The sequence below is a fragment of the Sporisorium graminicola genome, chromosome SGRAM_1 (assembly GCF_005498985.1).
Source record: "Sporisorium graminicola strain CBS 10092 chromosome SGRAM_1, whole genome shotgun sequence".
Taxonomy (NCBI): Eukaryota; Fungi; Basidiomycota; class Ustilaginomycetes; order Ustilaginales; family Ustilaginaceae; genus Sporisorium; species Sporisorium graminicola.
In genome coordinates this window covers 1455143-1478482 of record NC_043719.1, presented here as the reverse complement: position 1 = coordinate 1478482, position 23340 = coordinate 1455143, and the positions used below count along the sequence as shown (strand labels likewise).

The 23340-nt window shown below is 57.0% G+C and overlaps 7 protein-coding genes across 7 annotated transcripts; 4 read left to right on the top strand and 3 right to left on the bottom strand.

The window, feature by feature from the left end:
• Window positions 1-144: 144 nt before the first annotated feature.
• Window positions 145-9045, bottom strand: EX895_000549 (uncharacterized protein; the record flags this gene model as incomplete). Its single annotated transcript, XM_029881150.1, has 1 exon — window positions 145-9045. One exon carries the CDS (start codon window positions 9043-9045, stop codon window positions 145-147), a length of 8901 nt encoding a protein of 2966 aa, XP_029742536.1.
• An 819-nt stretch (window positions 9046-9864) lies between these two features.
• EX895_000548 (uncharacterized protein) lies at window positions 9865-12075 on the top strand (the record flags this gene model as incomplete). Its single annotated transcript, XM_029881149.1, has 1 exon — window positions 9865-12075. The coding sequence occupies one exon, from the start codon at window positions 9865-9867 to the stop codon at window positions 12073-12075; it is 2211 nt and encodes a 736-aa protein (XP_029742535.1).
• A 251-nt stretch (window positions 12076-12326) lies between these two features.
• On the bottom strand, window positions 12327-14240 carry EX895_000547 (uncharacterized protein; the record flags this gene model as incomplete). The annotated part of the gene is made up of 1 exon (XM_029881148.1): window positions 12327-14240. The coding sequence occupies one exon, from the start codon at window positions 14238-14240 to the stop codon at window positions 12327-12329; it is 1914 nt and encodes a 637-aa protein (XP_029742534.1).
• A 1205-nt stretch (window positions 14241-15445) lies between these two features.
• Window positions 15446-16887, top strand: EX895_000546 (uncharacterized protein; the record flags this gene model as incomplete). Its single annotated transcript, XM_029881147.1, has 3 exons — window positions 15446-15513; window positions 15845-16040; window positions 16384-16887. 3 exons carry the CDS (start codon window positions 15446-15448, stop codon window positions 16885-16887), a joined length of 768 nt encoding a protein of 255 aa, XP_029742533.1.
• Window positions 16888-17203: 316 nt separating this feature from the next.
• EX895_000545 (uncharacterized protein) lies at window positions 17204-18313 on the bottom strand (the record flags this gene model as incomplete). Its single annotated transcript, XM_029881146.1, has 1 exon — window positions 17204-18313. One exon carries the CDS (start codon window positions 18311-18313, stop codon window positions 17204-17206), a length of 1110 nt encoding a protein of 369 aa, XP_029742532.1.
• A 538-nt stretch (window positions 18314-18851) lies between these two features.
• Window positions 18852-19790, top strand: EX895_000544 (uncharacterized protein; the record flags this gene model as incomplete). Its single annotated transcript, XM_029881145.1, has 1 exon — window positions 18852-19790. The coding sequence occupies one exon, from the start codon at window positions 18852-18854 to the stop codon at window positions 19788-19790; it is 939 nt and encodes a 312-aa protein (XP_029742531.1).
• Window positions 19791-21545: 1755 nt separating this feature from the next.
• On the top strand, window positions 21546-22754 carry EX895_000543 (uncharacterized protein; the record flags this gene model as incomplete). Its single annotated transcript, XM_029881144.1, has 1 exon — window positions 21546-22754. The coding sequence occupies one exon, from the start codon at window positions 21546-21548 to the stop codon at window positions 22752-22754; it is 1209 nt and encodes a 402-aa protein (XP_029742530.1).
• Between the last annotated feature and the right edge of the window lie 586 nt (window positions 22755-23340).

Below are 23340 nucleotides of genomic sequence, written 5' to 3'. Positions count from 1 at the left end.
ACTTTGCCCGGGCAAAAGAAAGGTTTGCATACACTCTTGTACCTATAGATTAAGATAGAATATAAACCACAGCGGCATGTTGTTCTTCCACATTGTAGTGATCTACGTGTCGCTACAAACGAGTGTCCATCCGCTCCTACCCGCCTACTCATCTCCGGAATGCTTCAAGTTGGACACAGCCGACTTGGCAACCGACTGAAACCTGCCCTCGCCGCCCGCCGAGCTCCCCCTCGCCCCACTCGCGTTGATCCACCGCTGACCGCTCGCCGAATGCGAAACAGACGCCGACGAGGTTGACGACGACGACGGTCTCTGCTGATGCTGTATATGCTGCTGCTGGTGATGCGTGACCACGTACGGCCGGCGCGCAAGAGGCCCGTGGTTGCTCTGCGACCCACTTGCCTCGGACAGCTGATCCACGCTCACCGATCGTTCACGTGCTTCGATGCTGTTCTCTTCCGCGATCGATGCTGTGCGTCCACCGCCGCTGTCGGTCCGCGACAGCGTCGTTGGGCTTTCGCGTGTCGTTGACCGGGCTAGGATCTTGGCGATCTGCGCCCGCGAGCGATTCGAACTTGCACCTTCGCTGCGACTCGATAGCGTGCTTGCCGATCGGCCCATAGCAATGCCCCCTAGCTCTCCTACACCACTGACTGCAACCCTTGCCTCGTCGCTCGTCCGCGCCCGGCCCATCGCAGGTCTATAGATTCCTCCTACTCTACCACCACCGTCCTCCTGCATCGCCCGAGAGTAGTCCGGCACCACAGTGGGATTCGGCGACACCTGTCGACTATACGGCGGGCCTCCGCGCAATGACCCATTCCTCCCGATACTTCCTCCTGCACTCAACCCATTCGACCGCACCGACGAAGCACGTCCCAGTCCTCCGGACGCTGCGCGCATCGATCCAGACCGATCTAGTCGCGAATCACGCCACATGACCGACACCTGTCGACTCTTGGACATCGGATCGTCGCCAAAGAAGGATGACAAATCATGCAGCTGGTTGACGAGGTCGCCCAAACTAGCCGCTGGTGGTGGAGCTTCCTCGCTCCTCACGCCCCCAACACCCGGTGCCTCGTCCAGCGTAAAGCCAGCTCCATCACCCTCCGCCGTGCCATCGTACGCATCATCAACGACGAAATTGACATTATTGCCCGTGGGGATGATGTCGAGCGTGTGCTCACACATCTTGACCAGCGCCTGCAGGTTGATCCGCGTGCGCGTCGCCATGTCCTGCGGATCGGCTACCGCCCACCCGCTCTCCTGCGGCGGACCAAAGATCGATGCGTCGTGCACAAAGTCCCTCGTCTGCCCGTTGAAGTTCATGTTTCCCCACTGCAGACTCATTCGCAGGATCTGGTTAGCAGCCGGCCCGCCGTGCACCACGATCGGCTCATCTAGCACTTCGAGCGCCTGCGCCGAGAGCGGCGTCGACAGCTGGCGCAGCAGCGGCATCAACAGTTCCGACCCCAGACTGCTAAACGCGGCGTGATTGCGTGTATCGAGCGCCTGGAAGAAAATCTTGAGCACCTGCATCGCCTGCCTCCGCATCCATTCGTGCCGGTTCAGCACCACGCCCAGCAGCAACACGGCCAGCTCGGGACCATGTTCGGGCAAGTAGTGCGAGCGTACGCAGTTGACAGCTTGTCGCACCAGGTCGTCCTTGGTTCGGAAACGCGATCGAGAGATCGATGTGGCGACGCGTTCAAAGTCACGCATCTCGAGGTGCGATGCGGTCGCAGCAAGGTCGGCGGCCATCTCCAACACCGTCTGCGTCTCGACCGCCGAAAGGGCTGGGCTAGCGATGCTCGAGGCAGCCCCTGCCCTCTCACGACCTGACTTTTTGACGCCGCCGCCAGAAGCAGCAGTGGCGTTGCGAGGATCGCTCTTGCTAGTGACCGACCCACCTGCTGCTTTGAGACTCTCCTCGGTCACCTGCAAGAACCACGGCAATGCAGCAACAAACAGATACCCTAAACGGCACTTGTTGTCGAAATCGATCAATGCCGGATCGCGACACTTGGCCAGCTTTGCCATAAGCCGGAACGACGGCGCCGAGGTCTCGCTCGAGCGAAGGCCACGCGAGACGAGAATACGCAAAACACCAACATCACCCTCCCAGCCTTCCGGGCACTTTTGCACCAGGAACGCAATCACGTCCGGCGAACCAATGTCCAGCCGGTCGACCAAATTTTCGAGGATCGCCACCGACTCGGCGAATTCGGCTTCGTTGATCGTCGACAAGCACGCCAGCGTTGCCCACCAGGTCTGAGCCAGAAATTCACGGTTGAAAGGCTCGCAGTGTTTTACCACCAAGTTGAGCGCATACAGCACCTCGAGCGTGAACCGATGCACTTCCGGTTTGTGATCAGAGACCGTGTCGGCGAGTCGGCCTAGGATCGTCACCATCATGCTTGGCGTCACCGAAGGCTGCAACGCGCGGAAGACCTGGAACGACCGACAAGCCATATGTCGAATGGGATTGGACGCCGCCCATGTCAGTGCCACAGATCCCCAGTCCTGGCGGAACGACATGAAGAAGGGCTCGATCAACGATAGCGTGTCGTGTGCCGTACTGAGCAGGTGCTTGGGCATCTTGTACTGGTTGTCATAATCTTCCTCCGTCGTCTCGGCTGCCCAGCTGGCAAAGGTGCGGCGAGCAAACAGGCGTTCAACCTGCGCCTTCGCAGCAGAGATTCGTTCCGAGTCAACTATGTGGATCGACGAGCCGGAAATGCTAGCATTGCTGGTGGCACTCGCACCGACCGAGATGGTGCAGCGCATCAACTGCTCCAACAGCTCCACCATCTGCGGCCGCACAAAGGCAGAGCGACTGTCGATGTGCATGAAGATGGCGTGCAGTAGCGTCGGTAGACTCGTCTCGAGCTGCTCGCGTCGCTCGTACGTCATCTCCCCGACGTAGAACAGTGCCAGCTGTCCCTCGGAAAAGGCAAGCGTGGACTCTGGCTCAGGCAAGAGCTTGGTCAGATCAGCGCGGAAAAGGTGACGGTGATCTGGGCCTGGCACAGGGACAGACGCAGTTCGCGGTACCTGGATCATGCGACTCGGTTCGATCATGGCGCATAGCTGCTCGAAGATGTGGGGACCCGCTTGCGTATGCGAGATGCACGAGACGACGCGCTTCGAGTGGTTGACCACCTGTTCGCTTCGGTAGTGGAGACCTTGCTCGATCAAGAAGCCCACCACCGCGTCGGCACTTTGAAGATCGTCCGAGGCAGCCACCAGGCTGCTCCAGATCTCCTGGATTTCAAAGTTGTGCTCGTCGCCATACCTGACCGTGAGGCAGAACAGGTTCGAGAGGTTCAGAAATGCTCTGTACAGCACCACCTCGAGCGGGGCCGCCGGATAACTATCGAGGCTTGCGTCTGCAGTGTGCAGGACGAGGCCACGCAGCCATTCTGGCAACAGCCCCAAGTTGGTGGCACGACGTGCAGCCTCGATCAAGGGCAGACGACGCGTGAACTCGCTGAGCATAGCCGTTCTGAGGCCGTCAAAGTGCATGGCGAGGTGCGCATTGACATCACGCTGTGCGCGCAGATAGATGGCGGGCAGCGGGCTCGATACCCCTACCTCGAACTCGTCCAGGAAGCACGTCTCGTCAAAGCGGCGGCTGCAGTTGTCGAGTACCGAGAGCGCCTTTCGGCGGATGCTCGAGTCCGGGTGACCAAGTTTGACCAGGCCGAGACAGAAGATGGCGTGGAGCGGCATGGAAAGGTCCTCCTTTTCGATCACCACTTCGGCGGTTGTGACGAAAAGGCTCTTTTTGCCCAGCGCACGATCATACTCTGAAATGCAGCGATCCACCGTGCTGTCGATGAGGATCGCATTCTGATCGTTGTAGACGAGCAGCGATCGCAGCGCCTTGCGTGCCAGGTCGTGATTCTTTTCGTCGCTCGTCTGGAACAGGCTGCTAAGCCAGTGAAGCAGCGAGCTAGGGTCGAGCGACGATCCTCCCGTCGGTGCAGGAGTCGGTCCGCCGACCATAGAGATGGCACCTTGGCACAGAGACGCCATGGCACATCCAGCCTGATACGAAAGCGCCTGCGTCTCATAATTGAGCGTTTTGACTGCACGCTCTTTTGCACGGTCGTCCCTCTGTTGATCGGCAGCCGTGCTAAGCAGGTTGGCCAGCTTGTTGCGTCCATCTTCGCTGACCGTGCTGTACGAATGCCAATCGCGAAAGACGCGGAACATGCGCAAACGAATTTCAAAGGGGAAATGCGAGTCTGCCGAGCCCCTCTTGGCAAGTCCGTCGAAGAGATGCTGCGTCACGCCGCAGAAGTAGCGTCTGAGACTGTGAAACTCCCAGTCTTGGCGGATCTCACGGTCCGTCAGGAAGTGGAACGTGTCTTTGACCCAATTGTGGACAATGCCAATTACCTTTGCATTGTCGAGATGGTCGAGAACCTCCATATGTGGAGCGGTGAGCTGGAGCACGTGTGCCAAGGCGGTGCGTAGCCTGTCGAGCCGTCTGTTCCGCTTCAGGCCGGTACGAGCCACCGAACGCACCTTGAAGTCTTCGTTCAAGGTTCCGCTCAATGCTTGCATGGTCTCGAGCAGCGCGAGATAGTGGTTCTCGTTGATGTTGCCCAGGGCGAAGACGACGGCCTCCTGAAAGACTTCGTTGTCGGACGCCAAAAAGGGCACGAGCTTTTGGAAGAGGTCGCGCGCCGAGATCATGCGCTCGCCCGTCTCAGGCTCACTCGACTTTCGTCGATGATTGCCAACGACGCCTCCGCGCGAGCCCTCGGTGGAAGTCGTGGTGGTGCAAAGGGCCAGAACGTAGAACCGCCAATGCTGTGCCATCAGCAGAGTCTCGGCCTGGCCTGCTGTGCCAGCAGCCGCCGCGTCGCGCAACGAGGCCATGGAGCTAGAGCTGTGAAGCGACGCTGCGGCTGCCGAAGCTGCCTGCGACTTGCTGAGGGTGGCGCTGGACATGGTATTGGCTGGCGCGCGGTTCGAGATATCAGCTGCATAGACAGCAACGTGATCCATCTCTAGCACACGATTGGTGATGTAAGATCGGAAGACGGCCACCGTTGTGGGGAAGCGCTCTAGGCTCATTCGCAGGAAAAGTGGTAGCGCGTGGAACCAAAGAGACTGCTCGATCTCCCTTTCGCTCTCTGCAATGGTCTTAAGCGACGTGGAGCGATCCGGCGACTTGTAGCGAGCAAGGTGATTGATCTGATGCCAGCTGAGATGCGGGTCGTTGGCATCGAGAAAGTCCTGGCAGGGCATGTCGAGGAGGTGCACAATTCGAGAAGGTTCCTCCTCCTCGCCTTGAGCCCGCGCTTGCTCGGCGGCAGCTCGACGGCTGGGCGATAAGAAGGCATCGTCAAGTACGGCAATCAGCCGCAAGACCTCGATGGCCAACGAACGCAAAGAGCGAGAGGCCGAGCAGAGCAAGAAGAGCGCATACGCTTCCACTTCGTCCATCAATGCCCACGTACTGGTGCGTTCCATCTCGAAGCCTTTTTGCGGTCCCGCCGCGCCATGGTCAGCCTGACTGTTCTGGATGCGAAGCTCGGTGAGCCAGATCTGCAAAAATTCGATCCAGAGCCGAATGGCCTCCTCAATCTTGGGCATGACGAGCATCTGTTTCGGATGAATTTCCCAAAAAGCCGTGTCCATGCGGAAGACCCATCGCATGAAGCCGGACACGACAGCAGAGGAGCCGCCAGGTCGCTGGCTGGCAATGCGCATAAGAGCACGTGCTGAGGCTCTGCTGAGATCAGGATCGGCGCTAAAGTGAGCGCGGAAAAGGACAGCGAGCACGCTCGAGAAAGAGATGTTGGCACTGAGACATCTCGGCCACGACTCGAAACACGCGCGGAGGAGATCGCTGGAGGATTGATTCTCGCGCGGGTAGGCGGCCATGAGCATGGCGGCGCGGTGAAAGCGCCAAGTGTATACATCGCGTTCGAGAAGAGCTCGCTCGGCGGTTGACGCCGCCGCATTGGGTGAGGTGCGAGCAAAGAGATGGGTGCGAGCGTCAAAAATGGTCATATCGCTGATCTGATGGTCGCAGAGTAGGGCGATTTTGCAAATGAGATCGTTGAACTGGTTCTGCGCATCGCCAATTTCAGTTTTGGGATACTTGAACCCTTCCGGGAGTTCATCGCCACAGCCCTCGGGCAGCGTTTCGAAGTCGAAGCGAGGGAAGTTGGCGTTGGATGGGAAAGGAGGCGATTCGGCTTTGACGTGGGCATCGAGTGTCAGCAGGATGGCACGAATGGCGATGGTCATTCGTGGACCTGTCAACACGTCTGACTGCAGCGAGATTGTACTGCCGCCCAGCGCTGAATGGCATAGAAATTTGAGCAGCAGATCGCGTGCAAAGTCGAAATGACGATAGAGCGCGTAGTGGACCATCATGATGAAGGGGTCTGGCGAGCTGTCGGGAGGATTCAACGAGCGTCGATTGGAAGGGAACCAGAGACGGAAGAATGCCTCTAGCTTTTTGTGTGTATTTGTATGACTCTCGTGACATCGAAAGGCATAGGCCCAGAGCAGCCGCACGGCAGCGTTGAGCACGACAGTGCGGTGAACGCGGTCCTTGAGCTTGGCCACGCCGGCTTCGACGCAGGCAAACCAGTTGGAGGCGAGCTTCTCCTCGGGCGAGACGGCAAGCAGGGTCACATGGAGCGGGTAGGCTACACTCCAGTAGCGTGGTTTGGCAGCCATGGCGGTCATGCGTGGCCAGATGGTGTCGATGGCTTTGGTCCACGTAGGATGGTTGACTTCCGCCGAGGCAGTCTGTGCGACAGGGAGCATGAGGTGGGCGAATGCTTCCGCAAATCCGCTCTTGACGCGGAAGCCGTGGCAATGCGCGTAGTGGCGTGCAAGGACCTCGACAAACTCAGCGCCTTCCTCAAATAACTCCATGGGATAGGTAGTGATCTTCAAGTGGCGCAGACTTTGAATGGCAGCAACCAGCAGATCTTCGACGTTTTTGCTCGTAGGCGCCTTGGTCGACTGTTCGAGAATCTCGACAAAGCGATCGCTGATGGTGACAAAGCGCACCCGTGAAATTTCGCCAATGAGATGTGAGACCGACTGGAAGCAAGCATCTCGGATGTGATTGACGGAGCGCGGAAGCGTGCGGTCCTTGTCCTTTTCGCGTATGCACGTGAGCAGCATGGTGAAGGTTTGTTCCTCAAATTCAGCCGCCTGTGCTTCACCTAAAGAGTCGCGTGCGAGAACCTTGGTAATGACGGCAAGCGCTTTGGTAGCGAGGAAGATAGCAAAGAGCTCTTTACGGCGAGCCAGATAAAGGGCGATGTCACGAGTAGTTCCCGGGGCAGAGGTAGGTACCGGCGGAGCAGCGGATACCAGGTGGCGGCGAACGAGATCGGCGTCAATGTCGGCGTCCACAGTGTTGGACTTCCAGCGAAAGAGACTGCGAATGACGGAAGCAGCGCCTTTGCGAGAGATATGGGCCAGCGAATCGCAAACCGAATCGAAGAGAGCATCATCTTCTGGTGTAAGGGTACAGAGAAGCTGCGGATCATGGTCTTGAGCCGAGTCGAGCGCGCTCTTGACTTTGGCAGATGCTAGCGTGATGAAGCGGCTCATCAAGATATTGAGCGCGTATTCGACGGGGGCCTGCGGATCAGGCGTACCGATGCCAGCGGGAAGCTGACCAAGACCTTCGGCGCCGAGACTGATGGCGAGAGCTGTGGGACGCGCCGAGGGAGGGCTCTGACCACGCCTGTCAGAAGGCTGCATAGGTTTGCGACGAGAGCGCTGTGTGCCGGACCACTGTGCATGATCGCCGCTCGAAGTTTCCTCGTTGTCGTCGAATGGACGCGGAGGAGGACGTATTTGAGCAAAATCTTCGCGAAGTTGGCGTGTGCTGAGCTTGAGTGGACTGCCACCGAACTCCGAGTTGTCGAAGGACGTGGTGCTGGCCATAGCGCGGGGAAGTTGGAAAGCAGCATTGTTGGTATGGCCGCCAGGGGTGACAGGCATGTCGGCATAAATGCTGTCGGCCGATGTGGGGAGTGGAGGCACAGGCGGGAGATCGACGACGGAGCCAGGATAGTGGTTGACAGCGCTGCTTGCGGTACTGCTGATGCCTCCGACGGAGTGATGTGAGTCGGAATGGTAGGAAGCAGTGGATGAGTGATTGTAGCGGGAAGAGCGCGATGCCGAGGCACTGTGACCTGCGTGACGGGACGGTGACGACGTGTAGCTATCACTGCGATCTCGTGCCGAGGCGAGAGGGGCAGATCGTTCCGGCGGCGAATGAAAGCCAGGCGACGGATAATCATGATGTTGCTGTTGAAAATTGGGCGCAGGCGGTGGCGGTCGAGGAGTGGACAGACCGGAGCGATAGCCAGCTGTAAGATCACCGGCGTCCGAGCCAGGAGTGGGGATGTCAAGGCGAGGCGGATCCCGTGGAGTGGTAGGCCAGTACTGCTGTGAAGAAGGTTCGACATCGTTTTGCTGATGGACACGCATCTGCGAGCGAAGAGAAGAGTAGGAGGGACGCTTAGTAGGGAAGCTGAAGCCTGCCGAGGAAGCTGCGGCTGAGGCAGATGGAGCACCGAAAGCTGAATTGAGGTTGGAAGTGTTGCTGCTAGAGTGATCTAGATCTGACCGAGTCTGATGCGAGTTGGTGGAAGGTGGCATACGGAATCCAAGGCCACCAAAACCGCCGGCGGACGAGTCGCTGGTGGCGCTGCCTGATCTGCCATGCCAACCGAGTGCAGCACCGCGAAAGGGACCGGAAGAAGCGTTGGGGTATATGGGCGACTGGGAGGACGACTGCGGATAGGCGTTGTGGGTATGCGATGTGGGCGAGTAGAAGGCAGACGCCTGTTCTGTCCAGTTGGAAGGACCTGGCAAGTTTGTTGTGATGTTTTGCAATTGGCGACTCGAGGCAGGCGGAGGCTCGTCATAGGAGGTGCCCGAGCTAGCGTGGTTGAGAGAGCCCGAGACCGAGGCAGCCGGAGACTGGATGCGACGTGGAGGGGCAAAAATTTGCTTGTCGTCGAGATCGGGGATGACGACCTGCATGTTGGCCGTCAGGGGAAGAGTCACGACCCGCGGGCGTTTGCGTGGAAAGCGATCGACGCTATGCTAAATGGGTTTGATTTGATGCGGTAGTCTACGCATGCATCTTGTCGATATGAAATGTCTTCTCTAGCGATGAATAGAAGACACGATCGATCGTTGGTCGTCGTGGCAGCCAGCGTGCAATGTGCCGTGTTCGTGTCGTGATAGTGTGGTCGTAAGCGCCCTGTCGACGACGACAAAGCCAGATATGATGGGTGAAGATGAAACGGAGGCCGAGCGCGTTTTGCAAGCTCTAAAAGTCGGCAATTCTGCTTAACTGCAAAGCCAAGTAAGGCAGTGAGTGAATGACAGCAACTACAGCAAAGCAGCAGCAGCAGTCAGTGTGTGTGTCTCAAAGGCTTGGACCCTTGCAACTACCGAGAAGCATACTAGTAAGTAGCAGCTCAGCACAGCAATTTCGAAATCTCCTTCTTTCGCACCATTTTGCAGCCTAACACTTTCAAATTAAATAATCGCCAAACTTTGCCTTCCGCCGCCTCTCGCCGCGCGATTTTGCTCTCACACGCGACCGGCGCTTGACGTTACCGAAGGCAATGCAATCGACAGGTACGATAAGATTTTGGTGTGGACAAACTCGAGATGTTCGGCTCGCACTGTGAAAAGTAAGCAGTGCTTGAAGCAGCATAACGCGAAATCTTAGCGCATTGCATCCCTCCACCTTCTGAGAACCGTTTCAACAGGCTCTTCAACTCCGATCTTTCGTAATCCCCACCACCACCATCATCATCATCATCGTCGTCGTCTTCCACCTCTTCTTACATGAACAATCGCAAGCACAAACGGGGCGGCGATGGTGCCGCCAACCCCGGCGCCCACGATGAATCCAATACCACTGCACACCAACTCAAGCGACACACGAATGGTGCCAGCCCCTCGACCTCGAACAGCAGCAGCGATGGCACCGTCACACCACCCCAGCAGATCATTCTCAGCAAAAGCAAGAGACCTGCGCTTAAAGGTCGCGCGAGCTACAGCGTCACTGCTCCCGGCACACCATGGCACGAGCTCGATCTGTCCGAGATCCCCTTTTTGCGCCATGACATCGCCGACGTGCCCATCAAGCGCGGCATCATGCGCTATCGACGTCTCTTCTTTGTCATTGGTGCTGCATTGGGCGCCGTCATCGCCTTTCTCGCCTCGAGAAACCTGCAAATGGCTCAGCACATGACGACACTACGTTCGCTGGTGGACGAATCCTTCGACGGCTTTGGCATCGATTTCCCTTCACTCGACATTGGTATGCCCAAAGAGTTCGCGGATATGGGCGACAATCTATTCAGCCGCTCGAGGGAGTGGTTCAAGAACAAGGACTTTGGCGTGGGAAGAGACCTGAGTGCTAGCGGCTACGCTGCCGACCACCCCGTCATCCTCATCCCCGGCATCGTCAGCACCGGTCTCGAGAGCTGGACCACCGACCGAAGCTCAGCCAGCTACTTCCGCAAGCGCCTCTGGGGCACTACCACCATGATGCGAACCATCGTCTTCGAAAAGGACATGTGGGTGCGTCACCTCTCGCTTGATCCAGAGAGCGGCCTCGATCCACCGGGCATCCGCGTGCGTGCAGCAGAGGGGCTCGACGCCGCCAGCTTCTTCGCCGCTGGCTATTGGATCTGGAGCAAGGTCATCGAGAATCTGGCGGTACTCGGATACGACACCAACAACCTCTTCCTCGCCAGCTACGACTGGAGGCTGAGCTACTACAATCTCGAGGTTCGCGACCACTATTTCACGCGACTCAAGCTCAAGATCGAACAGAACAAGAGGCTGTTCGGCAAGAAGACGGTCATCGTCGCGCATTCTATGGGTAGTTCAGTGTTCTACTACTTCATGAAGTGGGCCGAAGCCGAAGGCGAGTTTTACGGGAATGGCGGGCCGAGCTGGGTGGAAGATCACATCGAGGCGTTTACTTCGATCGCGGGTACGTTCCTCGGCGTGCCCAAGGCTATGGCCGTCATGCTCTCCGGCGAAATGAGGGACACGGTCGAAGTGCCCCCCGCAGCAGCCTACCTGCTGGAAAAGTTCTTCAGCCGACGCGAGCGCGCCAAGCTCTTCCGCACCTGGGCCGGCGGTGCCAGCATGCTCATCAAGGGCGGCGAGGATGTGTGGGGCAATGCCACCTGGGCACCGGACGACGAGGAAGGCGCCGAAGACACCCACGGCCATATCTACAGCTTCCGCCACCCCGACGCGCACCAGCACGATCTCAACGAGCACACGGTCAAGACCAACCTGACCGCCACCGACGCGCACCTGTTCATGCTCCAACACGCGCCCTCGTCGTTCCAGAAGATGCTTGCAAGCAACTACTCACACGGCATCGAGCGCGACGTGGACAAGCTTCGAGAGAACAATGCCGACCACACCAAGTGGAGCAACCCGCTCGAAGCACCGCTGCCCAACGCACCCAGCATGAAGCTCTACTGCATCTACGGCGTCGGCAAACCGACCGAGCGCTCATACTGGTATCAGCAGGGAGAGTTTGTCACTGAAGCCTCGATCGGCGAGCAGCTCGACGAACCCGGATGCTTCGGACAAGAATGCCCGGATGTATCTCGTACGCCTGCGCTCGATTTCCCGACGGCACGGCTTAGCTGGATCGACCACGTGGTGCAGAAGGAGGATGCGCTACCCAAGGTGCGGGCCGGTTGCAAGATGGGCGAGGGCGATGGCACAGTTTCTCTGCTTTCGTTGGGTGCCATGTGTGCCGAGGGCTGGAAGCATCCACACTGGAATCCGGCCAATATCAGCGTGGTTACACACGAGCTCAAGCATGAGCCCGAGGCGATGGACTTGAGAGGCGGCGAGTCGACGGGCGATCACGTCGACATCCTGGGCGCGAGGGGCGTCAATGAAGCCATCCTCAAGATCGCCGCAGGCAGGGGTGACGAGGTGGGAGACCAGTTCTTTTCGGACATTCGCAAGTATGCAAAGAACGTCAAGTGGCTAGAGGGCACCGAATCCGGTCCGTAGACCTTGTGCCATTCATCCCTGAGTGTCGTTTGACACAGATATGGAATAGAATATGTAATTTTTGTACCCCCTTTTTTCGCTTGCTTTTTTGTTTAAAAGTGCTCTGACTGAATGGATTCAAAAGCATCGAGCATCACACGCAACATTCTCTCGGACCATCTCACAAACCACACAATAATTGAAACACTGAGGAAAGATCGATTAGACGCATTCGCTAAAAGTACAACCAAGCGGGAAGGGCGGCCCAGCGATCAATCGGTGCGAGGCAACTTGCTCGCGTCACCCCCCTTGCTGCCAACCTCGACAAAGTCGGCGGGTCGATCGCGTTTGGTGCCCGTCACCTTGTTGGTCCTGGCCTGGTTGACGGGTACACGCATGTAGGCCGAATGTTCGTTGGTGGGAGGGGCACGATGGCTGAACGGGTTGGTGGCCTGTCCTGCCTGCTGCTGGCCCCACGACGCGTTTGGTGCGCCTCCAGGCAACATGCCCATTTGACCCATCTGACCCATCGACATGCCGTTCATACCGCCTCCACCGCCGCCGCCTTGCTGTTGCTGCATCTGCTGCATGAACGCAAACTGCTGCATCTGTAACTGCATCTGGAGCTGCATCCGCATTGGCGGAGGAAGCTGCGGGTTCTGAAGCATCATCATGATTTGCTGCACCATCTGCGGGTTGAACACCATGCCTCCAGCCTGTCCTGCTGCGCCCGGGCCCTGGCCGTTGTTGCTGTTGTTGCTACCGTTGCTGCTGCCGTTGCCAGTATCGCTGCCGTCACCATACGCCAGAACGCTATCGGCTTGCGAGTTGGTCTTGTTTCTTTGCTCGTCCTGGTCGTTGTGAGATGCTCCCGGGCTGAGTGTGCGTTGGCGTCCCGCAGCTGGCGAACCTGCGCCGCCTTCCGCTTTCTCGTTCGAGTTTGGTAGCTCAGTCTTGCTGCTCTCCTCCTGGATCTCCTTCTCGCTCTGCTCGATCGTCTCCTTGACGTACTCCTTGACCCGTTTGCGCGTCTCCTGGTCGGGTTGCAATTGTTCGAGGTCTGCAATCCGCTTGTCGCACTCGGCACAGGTGAATTCGTGCTCCAGCAAATGGGTCTGGATACACTCTTCGCAGTACTTGGTCTTGCAGCACGGCGTCACGACGGCATCGCGCAACAGCTTAGAACACAGCGGGCAAGCGAGTGAAGTGTCTGTGGGTGCTGATTGATAGACGTCAGATTGGGTGAGGGGCTTGGTGCGGACGCGGTTCTTGCGCCACGATTCTTGGTCTACACGCGCAACGACGTAGGTGCCGTCGGCGGTGAGCATGACGCCAGCGCGGTGGTCTTCATCGGTTGGCTGTTCGACGGTCTTGAGCATGGACTTGGGGATGCCGGTGGTGCGCTTGAAGCGGGGACGGTTGTCATACTCCTTGTCATCGTTGGTGGGACAGTCTTGGATCCAGTGTCCCGGCTTTCCGCAGCGGAAGCAGACGTAACCGATGGGAGGTGGACGGTCAGGGACGTGCTGAGGACGCTGCGTCGTCATGGGTCGTGGAGGGCCGCCTCGACGCACTTGGCCAGAGCGATCGCGGTAGGTGGCGTGCGACATGCGCTCTTGCGTCTCGTCCCATTGCTCGGTGGTAGCTTGAAACATGGCAGCGATGCGGTCAGCCTCGTCGCCTGTCGCCGCGACTGAAGGTTCGCCACCACCGCCGCTGCCACCCGCACTGGTGCTAGGGCCGCCGATAGACGACGATGAGCTGGGATCCCTGCCACTGCTATCGAACCTCATCGTCATGGGGCCACGATAGCCTTGAGAGCGGGCATCAGTCGGCTTGACGCCCGAAGCGTTGGCTGTAGTGGAGAAGCGACTTGCGCCTGTAGTATCCGCAGCACCATTGACATCGGTGACGTAGTCTTGGGCAGTGCCGCGACCGGGTTTGGATGGAGGCAGGCGGCGTACGATGACCTGTGTGGATCTGGGAACGAGATAGTTGTCATCCTTGTACTCGTCATTGGTGTCTGCATTGTAGACGCCGAGGTCAAAGTCGGTGCCTCTGCCCATCTTGTTTTGCAGGATGATCTCGCGCTTGAGGTCCCATACTGAGATGCCTGTGCCATCGAACGTGATGCGCGAAGGCTCTTTTTGCGACTTGAACTTGTAGTAGACAGATGCGGACGCCATGGTACTGTTCGGTCTGCGCTTGAAGTCAAGCTGGAGACGTGCGGAGAGAGGTAAGGATGGGGTTGAAAGGGGGATATAGGATGCAAGAGCAAAGCGTGTCTACTCAGTATGCGCGCGTCGGCAGCGTGAGCGGAGGCAACGTCAAAGCGAGCCGGAGAAGTCTTGAAGGATTTACGCTCTGCTAGGAGAGTATGGCTTCAGAACACTGGGAATCGCGGAACGGATCAATCAGTGAAGGGGCAGACTAAAAGAATTGATCATTCACCAGCATCAACTCTTGGGTATGTGGGAAGGGAGAGACTACAGAGCTGCTTTCGTAGGCAGCGAGGACAAGGAAAGGGCAGATGGAACCGGGCACACAAGGCCGTAAAGAGTAATCAATCCAAACTTGAAGCTGGACGTCGCTCTGCGAAACGTCGGGCCGTTGCTAGAGATCCTCGAACGAGTGTCGTGTGCAACTGTGGAGTGTTGAAGACCTCGCAGACTGACGAAGAGGCGGATAGCAAAGAAAAAGAGCAGCCGAATCAACGAGACTTCTCGAAGGGGAAAAGCGGGTGATGCTGTTGGTGGTGGTTGAAAGGAAAGATGAGAAGGGATCTAAGTGACCATCTAAATCAATCGTTCGAGCAACTCAGCAAGCCTGAGTCGATCGTGATCGATTCTGTCTTACGGCCGGGTAGCGCAATTTTCTCCACTTGAAATCCGCAGTTTTGAGCGTCTCAGTCTTGAGCCGAAATTTCTGCTGGTCTGGCGAAAAAAGGCAACTGTAAACCGGCACTGTGCAGCTGGCCGCAATCACGCAGCCAATCACACCAGCGCATCCACTAACTTCATCTCTTGATTCCACCACACTCTCATCGCGGTCAAGTTGGCTTCTTCGTTCCAACGCAGACTGAAATTTTCTGCGTTCCTTCAGGGCGAGACGAATCCGAACGCAGGTCAGCCTCGTCTTTCTTTCCACGCAACCACGACACGGCTTGCCGGCCCTCACCGTCTTCTCCGATCGGGCCGGACCCTGTTTGTTCATCGACTTCCTTCATCAACGGCGGCTGTGGACCAGGGCCTAACCTGTTCCTTAGATCGATCTCCCAAACATTTGCCTAGCCTCGTCGCCTGGCTCAAATATCTTGCAACCGGGCGGGTTCCGTACCTGCACTTCGCGACGTTTCATCACCCTCGCTCGACCACACGCCTGGGTTGCAATCATGTCAAGAAATCCGCTCAAAAAGTCCGAGTGGGAACGCCAGCTCTCGTCGATCAATGTCGCCAAAGAGTAAGTTGCTTCTTTGCACAGCAGCATCAGCAGACTAGAGCCGTACATCCCGCCAAAGCTTCCAGCATTGCTGCATCCCTCGCTCGCTCGACTTTTTATGATGAGACTTAACGCAAAGTGGGAATCTCTCCTACATCTGATGAGGAAAACACTTTTACTTATGCCCACTGACCCATCGAGCGAGCTGCAACTTACTGGCCAGCCTCGGAGAGCAACGCGGACCGTCGCTTGGATCTTCTTCTGCTGCTTCTGCGAGAGTCGACTCTGTCAAGGGCTGCAAAGCTGACCAAGCTATCGATCTATCTTTCTCTTGCTCTTGTGCTTCACACAGTGATCTCAACCGCCTCGTCATGGACTATCTCGTCATCGAGGGGTACAAAGATGCCGCCGATTGTTTTAGCAGGGAGAGTGGCCTAAAGCCCTTTGTCGACTCGGACAGCATTCTCAACCGCATGATTATTCGAGGCGCCATTCAACGTGGAGACATTGACGACGCTATCGGACGCGTCAATGAGCTTGATCCAGAGGTACGTTTCTCTAACCAATTCCAGTGCACAGCAGCAGCAGCAATCACACAAGCCACTCGGCTGGTTTACACGACAACAAAGACGTACAGCGACAGAATTCCGCTCGCTTCGGCTTCGTATGATGACAATTTTTTCATGCACCACGCTTAGCAACGGGCTCCAGTGGGAGTCTAAGTGCGGATAACTTTTTACACCAAATACTTTATATCTCTGACTCGCTGTTGTTACAAATGCTGCTGCTGTCGTTCTAATCGAGCTACTGCTCTCGAGAGACAGTTGGACAGGAGTTCTGACATGTTCTCCATCCCTCTCTTTCTGGATCTGCTGCTACCACGAACAACAGATTCTGGACAACAATCCACTGCTGTTCTTCCACCTGCAGCAGCAGCGTCTCATCGAGCTCATTCGAGCCGGTCTCGTCAATGAAGCCTTGGCTTTTGCCGCCGAGGAGCTGGCACCTCGTGGTGAAGAGCATCCCGACCTGCTGCCGGAGCTCGAACGTACTATGGCGCTGCTTGCCTTTGACGTGCCCAAAGCCGCGGGTGTGGCGGCGACCGGGCCGCTTGCGGCGCCTGCGCATGTTGCCGAATTGCTCTCTCCGAGCCAACGACTCAAGACGGCTGGCGAGCTCAACGCTGCCATCCTTGCGTCGCAGAGCCAAGGCCGAGAGCCAAAGCTGCCACAGCTGATCAAGATGCTCAACTACAGCGAAGAGCTCATGGGCCCTACGGGTCCCGGAAAGTGGGAGTTTCCGCGTCTTGATCTCGAAGGCGCTCTTGGGATCGGTGCTGGTCCCACGGCTGCTGGCATTCGTAACGGCGACGCCGAAGCAGGGCTCGCAATCTGACCGCTTCAACACAAGCAAGTCTCTTCATATACCCCCTTCTTTCGCTCGCAATTTGTTCCTCCGCCGTTTCTTTTCGTTGCTGTCTATCACACTGTATTTGTATCTGTCTTGTTGCAAGCATTCTTCTTCTCACTTTTCCTCTGCTGTGATTGTGTTTGATGCAAGAAAAACTTGTTAAGACATTGCTATTTAGCTGTATTGAGTAGTGTACAAGGAAGAAATCGAGGGGAGAACGGAGAGAACTACAGGTGTGAGAGTTACGAGAGTATGCTGAAATTAGTGCGAGTCGGGGAAGGAAGCGTTTCGAGAGAGGCCTTCAGGCAGCGGTGGCGGTAGGAGCCTCGATACGGTGGAACTGGGTTGGGTCGTTGTTGTAGGCCAACTCGTCCAAGGCAACAACGCAGCTCTCCCTTACGACACGAGGAGCGTCCATATCGGACGCCCACTTCTTGAGCGTCTCCAACACGCGCGTGTAGTCGCCCTTGTTGGCGTCTTCGCTCTCTTCACCCTCTTCAACAATGCCACCGAGCGCCTCTGCGGCTTCGTGGCGGACCATTTCGTGCTCGTTCGTGTCGTCGAGGACCTGGAGCATGCTGGGGATGCTGGCCGGGTGGCAGAGTTCGCCAAACACAAAGCAAATTTCGTGCCTGAACAGCGCCGAACCGTCCTGCAGGCCCTGTGCCAGAGCGAGCACAGCCTGCACTGCTCCGTCGCCGCCGCCGTGCGCGACGTTGCGCAGGGCAAACATAGCGCGGTACCGTTCGAACAGGCTGAGTCGCGTATCGAGCAGCGTGGAGCGGAAGAGGGGCACCTGGGAAGCATCGTACTGCACGCCGTCCGCGTGTGACTTTGCCGCCTCTTTACTCGCAGCGGGCGTCATGGCGGGTGCGGGGTCGATGGGCTTGAACGCAGACTCGACGCCGCCGCGACCGCTCTGCTCCTCGGCAGCTTGAGCTTGCGCCTTGGACTGCTTGAATGCTTTTCCCTCGGCTGAGTTGTCAAAGGTGATCTTGGAGATGGCCAGCTCGCACGTCTCGCGCACGCTCACGTCGGCGTCGTTGCGGTACTGCTCCAGCACGGGCAGAACACTCGGATCAGAGATGGCTCCCATTGCCTCGGCAGCTTCATGCCTGACCATAGCATCTTGAGCAAGGTCCTCGAGCACACGCTTGAGCGTGGGCAGCGCACGCACATCCTCGAGCTGACCAAGGACGTAGGCCAGCTCATGCTTGAGAAGCGCCGAGTCGTCCGAGAACGCTTGTGAGATGATCGAGATGGCGCGTTGCATGTGCTGATCCGAAGTGGCAGCGAGTCCCTTGATGGTGAAGAGCGAGCGGAATCGCTGGTCCAGTGGGGTGGATCCGGAAAAGTCGCAGAGGCTCTTTTCGAGCGAGTCCATGTTGCTGGTTGCTACAGCAGCTGTCATGATTGCGCGATGTCGGCGACGGGGTTGTAGCAGAAGTGAGGTCGTGGTCGATCGACAAGGCCAAGGAAGGCCGTGCTTTGAGCAAGGCCGCAGTTTTCTGCAAGCTGCTTGGTTGGCTCTAATCAGATATTCCTTCCTGCGCTGTGCTGCGCTGTGCTGCGCCGAAAACACTGTTTCCAGAACCGAAAACTCATTCAAGCAGTGAAACCTTATATATAATAAACCCTTCCAAAAAGAAAAATTTCCAGTGGTCGGCACGATCACGTAAGCCGGAGTCAGAGCTTCTAACAAGCAGGATCTACCACAAAAAGAAGAAGAAAAAAGGTTGGCGAGCAAGGGTCGTTGAGAAGAATTTGCCTTTTTTTCGCCAGCTGTGGAAATTTTGTCAGGGTTTCAAGTCGAGCAAAAGCAAAAGCGCTGCTTCTCCACCTTTGGCGTCTGGACTGAACGACGACCCCGCTCCTTCCTCTCTCTCACCAACACCAACAACAAGGAAAGGCATCGCTGCGCTTTTCTTCATACCCAAAAACGCGCCAATATGCCCCGAGCCAAGCGAGCCAAGGTCGTGTCGCTCACACGCACCGACAAAAAGACAAAGGAGGACAAGGCCAACCTGATCGACAAGGTGCGCGATGCTGCTCAGGAATACCCTTACGTCTGGATCCTCGGCCATCACTCGATGCGCAACAACTACCTTAAGGAGGTGCGCGACCTCTGGAAGGGAAGCAAGATCTTCTTCGGCAAGCTCAAGGTGCTGGCATTGGCACTCGGAATGACGGAGGAGGAGGAAGTAAGGACAGGCATCAGCGGCATCAGCCAGCGCTTGTCTGGCGACGTGGGCCTGCTCTTCACCGAGTCGCCTCCCGCAGAGGTGATCGACTGGTTCAAGGACTACCAGCGCGTCGATTTCGCACGTGGTGGATCCAAGGCGACCGAAACGATTGAATTGCCAGAGGGTCCCGTCATGGCTCGCTCCAACCCACCAGACACGCTCCCGCACCCCGTTGAGCCGCAGCTCCGCCAACTCGGCATGCCCACCGAGTTGAGGCGCGGCATCCCCACTCTGCTGCAGAACTACACAGTATGCAAGCAGGGCCAGACGCTCACGTCAAATCAGGCGCAGATCCTCAAACACATCCTCGTCCACATGGCTGCTTTCCGACTCATCCCGCTCGCCTACTGGAGTGCAGCAGATGCAGAGGAGGACAAGGCCGAGCGAGGGGTGCACCTCATCGAGCTGTCCGAACGCGATCAGGAGCTCGTCGGCAATCAGGCGGGGAAGCTGCGTGCTCCCAGCGACAACGGCTGGTCCCGAGACCGCAAAAGCAATGGCGCTGCCACCAAGAAGGCTAACGATGAAGACGAGGACGAGGACGAGGATGACGAGGAGATGGAGGATGATGACGATGAGGAGGAGGATGGTCAGGATGCTGAAGACGCCGTGACAAAAGACATGATGATGCCCGAAGGTCTCTGATCCATGTCGCATCTGGACCTGCTCTTGCATCTCTCACGACTTCTTTCGTCCTCTGCACTCCACATGCAATCCGTTTTGTCGCTTCGGTTCTCTATCTTGACACATGTTCGCTTTGTACTATTCACAGTTCCAACATCGGTGCTCTTTTCATTCTCAACTTGACATGATAAAGTCTTTAGGAAGCTCGTGTACGTAGTGTGGTAAGGCATACGGCAAGGTCCCCAGTTTCGCAAAGGATCGACCGTAGAAGCAGTTGATCAGAGGTGGGAGGAGCTGGTTCCGTCCAATCTGCACGTGTTAGACCGCAGATTTGTCTGTGAAGACAACATCGGGTTTTTGAATCTGGTGCGGATCAGGGATGTACCAGCGTCACCATCAGTGCCCAGCATGTTTCGTTGCTTGCCTCCTTAGCTCCAAGTTATGCTGCAACGCCTATGCTCCTCCCATCCGGCTTCTCTCATCTCGTTGCGTGTATGCCACTGCAGACTGTGAGACTGAAACTTACAGGTCGAGCGTGCAAAGCAGGACACGTCGGTCTCTTCCAGCTTTCTTTCTCTTTGCGAGTTTAAGATGGAGAGATGGGGGAGCAAGATTGCATCTATAACTCAAGATTCGGCGTATAAAGATCTGTCCAGCTCACGATCATCTTTGATCTGTCAGCGGCAGACGCAAGCGCACGACAAGCAGGGTTGCGGCTGCCCGTCACGATCATCGCGCCCAACAAATGACCTTGCGCAGCCATGGGTCACAACCCAGACAGCTTGGAATGCGGCGTCAGCAGCCGCACTTTTCTAATCGATGTCGTGCCTGGATGCTTTCAGAATTGCACACTCTAGCTGAGATGGCACAGCTTGACTGCAATGAATCGCGGCTGACTGATTGGAGTCCAAAGCCAAAAAGAAGACAGTATGGGTGGTTTCCCAGTACCACTGTATCGGCCTCGGCTGGCGTGGGCGTGCACAAGGAAAGCTTCAACAGGCTCATTTTGCAGTCGGCTACATGCTACGACAGTCATCTCAGCGATGGTGTTGACAACAACTCTATCGACGGGTGTTTCGAAAAAGCCCGACTAAAACTGGTTTCAGGAAAGGTTTCTGGAATCAGCCTTGCCCCGGCGGGCGTTTTTCGTGCTTTTCCGGAAAACGGACAACTTCATACCGTATCTCGATATGCGTCCCTCCACCTGTCAACCCGATGCGCGTGATTGCGAAGAACATCAAGCGACCCTGAAACCTGGCTGTTGACCCATCCGTCCACCATGTATGGGTCCAATCCTATTCATTTGAACCATCACTTCATCTCTTCGACGAGCCAGTGCTACACTACTTCCTGGAACCCGCGCTATTGAATCAGGACTACCGCCTTCTCACATCAAGCCTAAATCTGCTAGGGACCGTTCCCCGCTCGGAATCCGATTGCACCATCCACGTCTCTAGCTCGAACCACAACGCGTAGCGTGGAAAGCGCGTCTCTCAGCGGTAGACCCGCTCTCCTCACTGTCCCACTCTAGCTGGGCGGGCTCCGTTGCAGACTTCATGGTCGGTGTGCCTTAACACAGCGGGGACCTGTATGCATGCCATCGGGAGTGTAGCTGGACCAATTCGATTGCGGCCAACGTGAGCAACGCACGGCTGGTCGCGGATACATTGGTGCCGGCTGCATTAATGGGGAAAAGCAACAGGGCCATACCAATAGCTTGCAATCTATCTTTCCTCGGCCACACGGTCGTCGAACCCCGCAAGGGACGCCGTCGAGATGTCACACAACGAGCTGCAGCGAGATAGCCGTCCGCGCCGCGCTACCATCGCCAGTATCGAGGCACTGCCATCAGAGCTCCTCTTCTACCTCTCTCGCTATCTGGACCTGACAGGTCTGATCGTCTTCGGCACCGCAACAAGCCATGCGCTGCGAGCGACGTTCGCGCAATTCGATCGCGAGCTGCTCTTCCTCGAGCCTGCTCATCGGCTCAACCTGGCTGAATGGAGAGAGGCGGCGCGGCACCTTGATTCAGTCGGATTGGCTCCTGTGTCTTGTGTGACCAGAGACTCTTCTGTTGCCGTGACCGGGCTGGATGGAAAGCTTAAAGGTGAAGACGCGCTGTCCGAAACCGTGCACCAGCTCACACGCGACGAGAGCCTGATCGATCTGCACCTCTTGCAATCCGTGCTGGCGTTTCTGGCCGGCCAGTTCTCGCCGCGAAAACTCGGCTACGCATCCAAAGAGCAGGTGCGGCCCAATTACACCGCGACACCCTTCAGAGAGCAAAGCACGAGTGTCAACCAGATCCGCTGCCTGCATCTGACCGGCTGGCACGGCATCGCGGGTGCGTTTTTAATTCAGCAGCTTCGAACCCAGCCGTTGCTCAGTCAGGTCTGCACGGTTGTCAAGACGGACCGAGCGGACTCGCGGATATGGCAGCAAGCGGCTGCAGACGATCGAATGTCGGAAAATATGCCCTGGGATGCCGGTCGCGGGTGGAGCGGGCAAAAGCACTACCAGGCGGCACCGGTCTGGCTGAGCCGCCTTGGGTCGACAGAGGAGCCCTACTCATCGAGGTTGGCGTTCCGGCAGTGTACGCCGACCCAGATCATTGTTCAGGTGGGCAAGCGGCGGCCTCGCAGACCAGAGCAGCCGTACTTGAAAGGTGAGGGCCTGCATATGGGCTATCAGGGGTACTGTATCGATATGGCGTCGGATGCGCGAGACGCGGCGATGGGCGATTCGGATGTACACACAGTCATCAGCGCTAGTAGTGCAGGGCCAGGGCCTGGACCCTCTTGTCCTGCAGGCACGACCTCGGCAGACGACACAGTCACCCACAACGATATCCCGGATGGCAACGCGCGCAAGAGGCTCCATGTCATCTTGCAAGGTCGAGAGGTGGAAGACGGCAATCAGAACGAAGAGATGTTTGAACGGAGCATGGTTTCCTGTAATCACTGTAAGGAGCGCATTCTGTTTTAGAAGGGACATTGTGATGACTTAGAGAACATGGTTGCAGTTGTGATGCATGGGCGTGGGTGTGAAGCCGGATGAGCGCGATAAGCGCAGTTGAACGAATGAAGGGAAAATGCCGTGCTACCATGGTTTCCTCACGATGAACCCCAATAGAGTTCAAAGGTCACACAATGGAGAGCAACACAGGCTACTACGGTCTTGTCCTGTGTCCAAAGCTTGATGAGACCGACAGGACCAGCGTGACACACTTATCTGCCTCTGAGCTACTGCTAAAGTGCGAAGGCGATATAATACAGCGTTTCGACCAGGGAACAGTCGAAACGGAAGGAAGCAGGCCGTTCTGAAGCAGGTCATGCTATTTTTAGCATCGGAGGCGTTAGAGTCAGAAGTTTCCAATGTGGACGCATGCATCGTCGACGTCGGACGCCCCAAGGATCCGAGTACCCAATCCAGACCTCGTGCAGAGCTAGAAAGAAAGTTGTTCTGGGTGTCGAGTAATGTCACCACTTGAATCGAATTGGCTTGCCGCAATAGGCCGAGTGGATATGGGAGGCCAAGTGGCAACTGTCTAAGGAGGTTCCCACGCCCAGGA